This window comes from Dendroctonus ponderosae, unplaced genomic scaffold (genome assembly GCF_020466585.1).
Source record: "Dendroctonus ponderosae isolate FM_Combo_2020 unplaced genomic scaffold, Dpon_F_20191213v2 Dpon_F_20191213_1, whole genome shotgun sequence".
In the NCBI taxonomy this organism is placed as follows: Eukaryota; Metazoa; Arthropoda; class Insecta; order Coleoptera; family Curculionidae; genus Dendroctonus; species Dendroctonus ponderosae.
Window position 1 is genome coordinate 50505315 of NW_026017110.1, and position 10311 is coordinate 50515625.

The following is a 10311-nucleotide window of genomic DNA, read 5'->3' on the forward strand; positions in this document are numbered from 1 at the left end:
GTGCGTTTGCGACGAGACGAACATGAAGGAAAAGACCGTTAATTTCTGTAATCTTGGAATATAATGAACAAAACGCCCGGGCTAATGGTCGACCAGAACCGGAGGGCAATTATTGCCGTCCAAAGGCAAAGTCGCCAAGACAAGGAAATATTTAATAACAGTTTGCTGAAATGGTAAAAGCCGTTACGACCACAATGACCGCTCAGCGTATCTAATGGCCGGTGACACGTGCTCAAAATGGGTCAAAATAAGAAATAATCCCGACATTTGCGGAAAATTGCCTTTTTTATTGCATTGACCGCGGAAAACCTCCGATCCCCCAAAAAAAAACAGCGATTACGATTTTCCATATGACTCACTTTATATCCCGTTTCTTCTGATCTTCGTTGAAGATCAGCAAAATACAAGGTCTGAAGATAACTACCGGCGCCATCTAGGACGCTTCTACGACTGATCGCACAGCTCAATTCCAAAACCAGTTTAGTGGGGCTTGGGCGCCAGAGATGGCGCCCCACTGGGCTTTGACGAAACCTTAGGCAACACGAGTAACTTTGGCACCGAAATTAAATTAAAAAAAAAACGTAATAGTCCAAGTTGCGGAATAAAATAATATAAAATCCAATCAGGTCACTTTTTTCGAGCTACCCGTAGCAACAGCCTGAAATGCAATTTTTTAAGGCCATAAAAATCGCTTAACTATTGACCAACCGGTAAAAGTCTTTGGCGAACGTTACAGGCAAATTTATGCCTTTAACGACCATTTGAACTGAATTATTGCCGTTAAAATCAGGCTGATTGAGTAATAGCGCGACAATCGCTTGCCCCGAATCCAATAAATAAGTAAACCCTGCAAGGTTTTAACAGCTTTTGCCAGGCTGGGCAAAGAGGAAAACACTCAAAACAAAAACTTCTCTTGCATGCTGCATTTTTATGCAGCCACTATGCAATTCACTTGACCTCGCTGCAATCGCACACTAAACGTTACAATCTTAAATCCGCATTTTTCTCTATGAACTATTGGTAAAAGGTGGAACAATGGGCGCTGATTGTTGCTAGTGGGAGAATCAAATATAAGGCCAGTTCGATGCAGCAAAGCACTCAAAAGGGCCTGGAATTGCGGCAAAATGCTTGCAGCCATTGGTGCAATCATGGTGTTTTTATGGTTCCTGTGGCTTCTATCTAGACGGAAGCTCTACATCGCGTCATGGCAGCTGCCTGGGCCTCCAGCCCTTCTGCCCATCATCGGAAATGGATTTACCTTCATGTGTCCCGCCACAGGTAATTTTTCAACTCATTTAAATTGAGCATATCAGCAATGGACTTGTTGCATCAGAAACGTGTTGCGCTTTTCAGACGTGTTAAAACAGCTTCTGAAAATAACCGAGCCCTACCCGTCTCCGCTGCGCCTTTGGATCGGCCCAAGGCTAGTGACTTTTATCAAAGATCCGGATCAACTGCAGGTAAATCAATTAATCTTCGACTGTACAGGTGGGGCTTTCTAGTGTTGCAATCAGAGCATTATTATGCAGAAAGTCATGCAGTCATCAAAGTACACAGTGAAATCGGACGTGTACCGTTTCCTTGAGCCCTTCATGGGTAAGGGGCTGTTCACGCTGACAGGGCCGCGGCATAAGGTGCAAAGAAAGCTGCTGCAGCCGCTTTTTGGACCCCGCGTGCTTGAGAGCGTCAGCGCAATGTTCCAGAAGCACGCGCTAAATCTGGTCCAGACCCTGGAAGACCAAGTGGGGTCTGGCTGCTTTGATGTGCTTCATAGTCTTCACCAGTCGGCCTTTGAGGCCACAGTCGGTAAGCCGGGAAATTTAACATTTACGTCGGCTGGAAAGCTTAATAACTCAAGCTTCCAGATATTCTGCTGGAAAATGCCAACACTGATAACCCGGACTACAAACTAATACCCGGATATGTTAGAAGGTCTGATTATGCCCTATATCGATGCAACTGACGCAATCACCACTCTTTTCTTAGATTCTACCACATATTCTCCCAAAGGGTTTCCACCTTTTGGCTCCACTCAGGACTGCTGTACCGGCTCAGTGCCTATTACAAGGAGCAGCAAATGATGGTCGAGTTAGCCTCAAAATGCATAGAAGAAGTATAGCGACGCAAAAGCCCTGTATTGAAACCAACGAAGAAACATTTAAAAAATTGCAGGTTGCTAGCCAGCAACTTCCGGAAATTCTAAAGCGCAAGGAGGGCGCAACCAAGTGCTGCCAAACACGCTCCACTCCATCAGTCCTCGAAATCATGGTAGAACTCTTCAAAGAGAACCCGGCCAGCCTCACTGAGGAGGAATTCAAGGATCACATGATGACGTTTTTCGCCACCGTAACTCAGCCTAGGAAGGTTTGATTATTAACGTTTCAAAGACCATTCTTTTGTAGAGTCAAGACACTCAGAGCTCAGCGCTGGCTTTCACACTGATGATGTTGGGGATGCACAAAGATATTCAGGTAGTTTCAGAAAGTGACCCTCAAGAAAACTGGAGCAAACCTAGCGGTTTTCAGAACAAGGTGCTGCAGGAACTGCAAGAAGTGCTAGATGGGAGGCAGCTGGTTACTTTGGAAGATGCAGCCAAGCTCAAATACATGGAGATGTGCATAAATGAGGCGATGAGGCTCTTTCCGGTGGGCCCTTTTCTGCCTCGCGACGTGGCACAGAGTTTCAAGTTGGGCAAGTATTTTAATCTTAATTTGAGGATTTTGCCGCCTTAGAGTCCTTTCAAAAAAGGCCCAGTTATACAAGAAGATTGTTATAGATTTCAAGTTTTGAGGGGCGCAATCAAATACATAAAGATCGATACAAACAAGAATAGAAATGCAATAAAAAGCAGATATTTTTTTCTTAACCGTCCACACCAGTCCTGACTGATTGCACCTGCGCGTCTCACTGCCATGTTGCCGCTATGCACAAACTTGGTTTTTAACCGCCTGGCTTTGCTTGACGAATAGCGACGCTTAACCTCAGAAAAACTCGTTTACTTTTTTTTAGTTAATTGTTTCTGGTCAATGTTTGTTTGTGTTTAAGATGCAATCTTATAGGAGAAAAAATTGTTATGCTTCATATTTTTTGATTTATTATTATATAATTAAAGCGAAAGTCATGGACAACATTTAAATATATCTGTTCATTATTTTAGAAAGCAGAAAAAAACAAGATCTATGACTATTAAAACTCCAAGAATTGTATAAATCACTAACGATTAAATTAGCATAAATTTCAGCAACAGCCACTGAACCAAAAATGTGCTAGAATCCACAGGAAACCGGGTTTTTGTGAGGTTATAATTTCGTTCGCAATGGAAATATCAAACCGGCAGTAAAACGCGCAAGCGCGATCAACCAGGACTAGTGTGGACGGTTTATAAAAAAATATCTGTCAACAGGAACGTAGATTTTCGCCTAGAAAGGTTATGTCGCTTACTCTTTGACTAACGTTTAAATGCAGAAAGGGCTCCGTGCGCTGTTGTCGTGTTGCAGTAATATAATGGAAAATAAAATTGAAGAAAAATTTTAAACATTTTGTGGTAGCTTTTAATGAAGAAAGTTTTAGCACCATATGGAAAACTTCTACGAAAAAGTTATGTTTGACAAAAGTTCTGCATGGTTCAATAAATTACAAAATTATATATAACACTTATACAAATACATTCAATTATACACAATAATTTTTCATTCACATCTATAGGAAACATGGGTAAATGCTTGACAGAGGTGACGGATAAAACGCGGAAAATTGACGTCAAATATTTCTACAACCTGGAAACGGCGCGGAGCCTTTTCTGCGCCTAGACGTTTCTCAACACTGTAAAGCAACCAGCAATTCTTCAAACTCAAATTTTCAATTGGTTTGCCGGGCAACAAAGCAAGGAATCGATACATTTTTCAATCTAGGAAGCACAACGATTCCCGAGGGCAGTTCAATCATTCTGGGCATTTTTAACGTCCATCGCGACCCGAATCACTGGCAGAAACCCGAGGAATTTTACCCGGAACACTTCGCCGAAGAAGAAATCGCGCAAAGACACCCGTACGCCTTCCTGCCGTTTAGTGCAGGCCCACGCAGGTGCATCGGCAAGTAGTTGGGATTAACTGGACTTGTCCAGGCAATTACTTGCGGGTTTTACAGCTCAACAATACAGCTACGTGAACATGAAGATTATCATCGGACAAATCCTCATTAAGTACGAAATCAACTGTCCCTTTACGTTGCGCAGTATGGAACTGATGACTGATGTGTCCATTCGACCAATTGCCGGCTATCTGGTGCAGATTTTCAATAGATGTTGAAGAATTTAATAAAGAATTATTGGATGTTTTTTTAAACAGCCCTCTTTAATGGGTCAATGGACACGCTGATGTGCAAAAACTGAACATGTCAGCACCTCAAGGCAATCTGGTCAATTGCCCCCGATTCATCACGAGCTTTACATTACGCAAAAATCTGGTTTCTTCCAATCGGGTTAATGGCCATTTTCCTTAATAGAGCATTGTGACCTGAAGACAGTGCATTTGTCCATCACACTCGCTCGCTCTCGGTAATGTTTCTTCTCACATTGCTAACAGTGTTTTTGCTCGCGGTTGCAATCAAATTTGCATGGAAGCGCCGCTTTTTGTACAGGGCGGCAGCAAAATTCCAGGGCCCCCTTGCGCTGCCCCTAATCGGTAACGCCTGGTTGTTCATGTGTAAAAACGAAGGTATGTCTCAGCTCAAGTAAGGTAAGACCCTAAGGCGATTGCTTGCAGACATTCTGATGAGGATTTACGGGCTGAGCAAGCAGTACCCTGAGGCCCCAGTGAGATTCTGGCTGGGGCCCACTTTGATCATCATGCTTTCCAGCCCCAACCATTTAGAGGTGGGCTTTTATCTGAACATACACAACAGGGCCCACTAACAAAAGCGGTTTCAGAAAATTTTATCATCCCCCAAGTTCGCCTACAAACACGACATCTACGAGCTGCTGAAGATTTTTGCGGGCGAGGGTTTAATCACCGGTTCTGGTAAGGCAAACATATTTTGCCAAAATAAATGGTGTTTGCTACATCGATCTAGAAATAGGCCAGGCGAATTACGACGAAATCTTTCAATTATGGTTCTAACGTCACGTAACTATTGGAATTGCTCGGGAATAGTACACAAATTGAAAATATCGAGGTGCGCCAGCTTCAAAAGGTGTGCTATTTGCACAAACAACGAAAAAGTGAAGAAAAAAATGAGAAAATTCAGTTTTTGCCCAGAAACAATCGCATATAATTCGGTAACTATGGATTTTAGCAAAACAATGTACTAATAAATGTGTTCGCTATAAAATTTTGTACAAGATAAAGTTGATCCAATATCTGTAGATTTGAAATGTTTGCTTTAAAATGCTCGAAAGTGCAAAAAAGTAGGTAAAAAACAAGGTAATTTTAAACTATTCATTTAACGATGAAAAAATAACCCCATCACGCCATACATTTATAGAAAAGTACTTGCTTGCAATACAATACGAGAGCCGCAAGGCCGATTAAGATCGGACGGACAGTTTTTGCATACTGCAATTGTTATTTAACCTACCTGGAAGAAATCACCTTTTTCAAATTTTCTGCCAAGCTCAAAGTTATGAATATTTTTTTGCGTCCCCGCTTTTACACCTTGTTGGACCCTTAAGCTATCATATACAATTGCTATATTAACCATTCTTCAATTTTTACTACCTTTTTGAGCGGTTTTAAAAAGTCTCAAAATTTTGACTTATAAACAAATTAGCCTGTGAAGCGGGACTTGCGAGTGGGAACAAATCGGAAACAATGGAAAAAGAGCACTCGGAAACACGCTTCTTTTTTTATAATTATCAAATTCCGTCCAGCAGATGTTGAGATATTAACTTTGAAAGTTGGGCAGGGTATACGGTGTAACAGTTAATGGTGTAACCATAAATTGTTTACCAATCGATAGGTTTTTCCAAGATATTTTCGCATCTGCTTTCAAAAATTACATTGCACGTGTGCATCATGCACAAAAATTTGCATAAACATTGTGTAATGCGCGTTCCGAGCCGAAATTAGGAGGAGTGAGGATAGGCTGGGAAACTTGAAATAGGTGCTTCCAAATCGGAGCGCTCGCTTTCGGATGAAATCGCGATGTCATAGGTCAACTGGCCCATCCCGCAAGTTCTACAGAAAACGATTAAATAATAAAATAGCGACCATCCAAATTGAGAAAAAAATGCATTCTCTGGATATCGTACTGACCAAGCTCAAGAAGACGCTGATACTCCAATGGTTGAAACCGCTATAAGTCTAGTCACCGAGAAAAAGCCAGCAAAAACCGGGAATAGTCGGATGGATGCTGGTAACTGAAATTCCCTAATACAAATCGTTTGTCAAAAATAATTTTTTTAATGACTTAAATTTGGAAAAATACCGCGAAATCTAAACTGGTAGGCCAGGACCACATGCAACCTCTTCGACAGGCGCTATCCTCTAGACCATCACAAAATAATAAATATGATTCACATACCTTCTGGATTCTGGAGTATTATTAACTTAAAAAAACAGCAAATATTTTAATTTACAGCAGAAAGACGACTAATAATTGATATCTTAGCATCGAAGATAATTAAAGGAGTGTTCGCAACATAACACCACAAGTTTGCATATCAAAGAAATCTGACTATTTAAGAATTAATGTTAAAAAACTGAGCGAGAACATAGAGAAAAGTTGAGCAATCCGATATAATACAAGAGCCGTTTAGTTCAGAGTGTAATTGAAAACAGGAAAACCGCAATAGTTCATAAAAAATACAGTACACGACACAAAAACTGTAGTTCACAGGAGAACGACATTTAGCTTCCATTTATCCTGTACAAATTCATGTAAAACCAGTATACCAAAGAAAAGATCGAGTAAATGTATAAAAACGGCTAGACATGATTTTAAGTTAGTTTTACAAAAATAAATTAAAAACATTGAAAATCCCAATACAGAATCCAGAAACTCCCTCGTCGTTTCTCGTCGAATAAATATGACATGAAACAATATCATAAAATACAAATCAACAATATGAGACTAAAAGTTCTACATCTACATGACAACCGGGGACAAAGTAATGCCAAACTTACCGAAAGCTGCATCGTGCCATCTGGAAAGAAAAGAGAAAATGTGTTTAAAACAGCAAAGCAAAGAGAGAGAAATAAAGAATGCATAAAACATCAATTTCTTTTGGTAAACCTAAAATCAGTTCGAGCTATGAGATTTATCGATAGAGAAGAGAACATACCAGCTTTTTGCAAGCTGGTGCTCCATCTACCATTTTTTTCCAATTAATCCTCCAATCCTCAAAAAGGTTACACACATAGTGAAGAATTGAAACAATTTAAAAACTTGCAATAAATCCTGCAGTTAACGGAAAGGATGATCTACCGCACCCACTTTATTGGCACCAAATCACTCTATATATATCCCGGTAAGACACCAGGATAAAAGCAGTAAGCACTTACCACTATTTTCGTTCGTTTACCGTAAGTAACTAAACATTTGCTCTGCGTTTGGAAAAAATTCATGCGATATGACCACAACCACAGAATCAATCTGATGATATAATCATTTGCTTGGACGCCCTTTGGATGACTAATTCCGTTGCTTCGCAGTTCAATTCCAGTTTTTTTGTTGTTTACATTGTTGTACATTTTTAAAGGCAGGATTCTGAATTAGACTGGTTTTGACGATCGCCGTGAACAAAACAACTCTTCCAGCCTAATATAAACAATTCCAATAGCGGGGAGGAGTAGACTTAGACGAGAACGAAAGGCATATCGGCAAATTCGCAAAAGGAGCTTCAGAATAAGCAACACAATGTTGTTTCCCAAGTGCTATCTACCTGTAACTATCTGTTAATGACAAAAAATCATTGCCGCTTTGACTTTTCATCAAAAAATTGTAGAAGATAACTTTTTTAATATCAAGAATTTTCCTAATTTGAAGCAAAGATCGTAATTTTTCGTTTTGAATGCTTAACTATTCCAATATGCTACCAATTAAACATGGAACAATTTCAAAATAGTGCTTAATAACAAAGTTGGATTTCAATTTTTAACTGTTAATATCTTCTAGAAATCATCGAAAAGAAAATATCAATATTTTTCTCGTACTCTATAAGTGAGCCTATAAATACCCCTCAAAAGGAATAACGAAAGGAATGAAATATTTTTTTATAATATTTAAAAAATATTTCCTTTTGCTATCACATATTTACCAAACATATAAATATTTAATAAATATGTAGGTAATATTTTGTGCTATCTGGGATACGCTGCCCAACTTTGGAAGTCATATCTTAACATCTACTAGACCGAATTGGATTTTTTTCTCAAAGAAGCGTCTTTCTGAGAACTATCTTTCCGTACTTTCTGATTTGTTCCCACTTGCAAGTCCCGCTTCACTATTTGCTAATTTGTTTATAAGCCAAAACTTTCGAACTTTTTAAAACGGCTGAAAAAGGAATAAAAAAATAAAAAAATGCTTAATATAGCAATTGTATACGATAGTTTAAGAGTCCAAGAAGGTGTAAAACCGCGGGCGCAAAAAATATTCATAACTTTGAGCCTGGCACAAAATTGAAAAAATAATTTTTTCCAAGTAGGTTAATTAACAATTGCATTATACAAAAACTGTCTGTCCGATCTTAATCGGCCTTGCGGCTCTCGTATTGTATTGAAGTCAAGTACTTTTCTCTAAATGTATGGCGTGATTGGGTTATTTTTTCATTGTTAAATAAATGATTTAAAATGACCTTGTTTTTTACGTACTTTTATGCGCTTTCGAGCATTTTGCAGCGAACATTTCAAATCGTCGGATATCGAAGCAACTCTTAACTCTCAACAACTCAATATCTTATCGAGCATTTCATAGCTAAAAAATTAATGAGTATACATTTTTTCTGCAAAATGCATACTTACCGAGTTATATGCGATTGTTGCTGAAAAAAACCACGATTTTCGAATTTTTTCTCACTTTTTCGTTGCTTATGCAAATGGCACAACTTTTCAAGCTTTGTCACCTCGATATTTTCAATAGGTATACCATTGCCGAGCGATTCCAATAGATATGTAAGTTACGTCACGTTAGAGCAGGCCAATCTGTAACCCTCCTGGACTAACATGTTTCTGGTTTTCACACAAAATGCGGAAATTCAAATTTAAGCCGGGTTTTACAAGCGCCGTTAGTCTTATATTTAGCAATCCCAATAGACTCTAAAGCTCTAGTAGTCATTGCGGAATAGAGGTTTGCGGTGCGCACTTTTTTCAGTTTTTAAAACTAGGCCTGGGTAATACTGTGTTGACTTGCGCTACTCAGTTGTTGCCGCTCTCTAAGTAACGCTCATCGGTTCATGAGTTATAAGTCATTTATTATAGCTTTACGAGACCCGAGACTGGAATTTTCACAACTAAAAAAAAGTAACCTAGATTTTCTTAGCAACAGAACTGAGTTAAAAGAAAGATTCAGGTTGCCAGTATTCTACAGTAAGACGTTAGGAAAAAAACGCTGTTTTTCGACAGTGTTGTTCAGAAATATTGACCTAAAAGTGAAGGAACCCCAGTTTCCAAGAGTTTTCGAAATAAATTATTATAAACTATCGCTTTTTAAGTTCGGGGAAATATTTTTGGAAAAATACCTAGAAATAATTATTAGGGTTTTGTCCATAATTCGAAGCTGCAAAGTTTTCCAAACATTTTTGCAAACTGGTTAAGGAGGCGAGTGTTGCTATAAAATGTATCTTATAATTTTTCACAGAAAATACTTGAAGATTGTCGGTATTTTAAGTAAAACTAAAAAATCATTTGATTTTTGCGTAGAAAGAATTGCTTAATAAAAACTTTGTTAAAACTGAAATGATCTGATAATTTAAAGGAAATTTAATTAATTAAAATAATACGACCGTCATTATGGATTATAATATCTATGATCAAAAAATTAATGAACTTTTAAATGACAAAGGTTATTCAAAATTAAACAAAAATCCAACAGAACGTTTTGAAAGACAAATTTATAACACTTTAAAAAAATTTAAACATGAATTCACAGATTACGTTAGATCAAACTTAACACCACACAATAGTAAAACACCACATTTTTACGGAGTTTCAAAAATTCATAAAGTTAATATTCCTTTACGACCAATAGTTAGTAGTATAAATTCACCTACACATCCCTTAGCCAAATATATTTTAAACATTTTAAATCCCCTAATAAATAACACAACTTCCTATATTAAAAATTCTGAACATTTTTTACAAAAATTATCAGACATAG

The 10311-nt window shown here is 38.3% G+C and overlaps 2 protein-coding genes across 4 annotated transcripts in view; both read left to right on the plus strand.

Moving 5' to 3' along the window:
* LOC109533268 (cytochrome P450 4g15) overlaps positions 1-4343 on the plus strand; it is a 72846-nt gene extending 68503 nt beyond the window's left edge. For 2 of the 3 annotated variants that reach the window (XM_048670464.1, XM_048670463.1), the window contains exons 3-12: positions 1028-1278; positions 1354-1460; positions 1530-1806; positions 1866-1932; positions 1987-2113; positions 2173-2346; positions 2403-2471; positions 2526-2691; positions 3912-4091; positions 4147-4343. In XM_048670464.1, the coding sequence (XP_048526421.1) occupies positions 1125-1278; positions 1354-1460; positions 1530-1806; positions 1866-1932; positions 1987-2113; positions 2173-2346; positions 2403-2471; positions 2526-2691; positions 3912-4091; positions 4147-4307 (1482 nt within the window). In that variant the 5' untranslated portion in view covers positions 1028-1124 and the 3' untranslated portion in view covers positions 4308-4343. The remainder of the gene's footprint in view (positions 1-1027; positions 1279-1353; positions 1461-1529; positions 1807-1865; positions 1933-1986; positions 2114-2172; positions 2347-2402; positions 2472-2525; positions 2692-3911; positions 4092-4146) is intronic. The other variant, XM_048670465.1, reaches the window with a different exon arrangement.
* Positions 4344-4473: 130 nt separating this feature from the next.
* The window catches only part of LOC109533266 (cytochrome P450 4c21), a 9584-nt gene continuing 3746 nt past the window's right edge, over positions 4474-10311 (plus strand). The window contains exons 1-3 of the mRNA XM_019898550.2: positions 4474-4715; positions 4764-4873; positions 4928-5018. Of these exons, the coding sequence (XP_019754109.2) occupies positions 4559-4715; positions 4764-4873; positions 4928-5018 (358 nt within the window). The 5' untranslated portion in view covers positions 4474-4558. The remainder of the gene's footprint in view (positions 4716-4763; positions 4874-4927; positions 5019-10311) is intronic.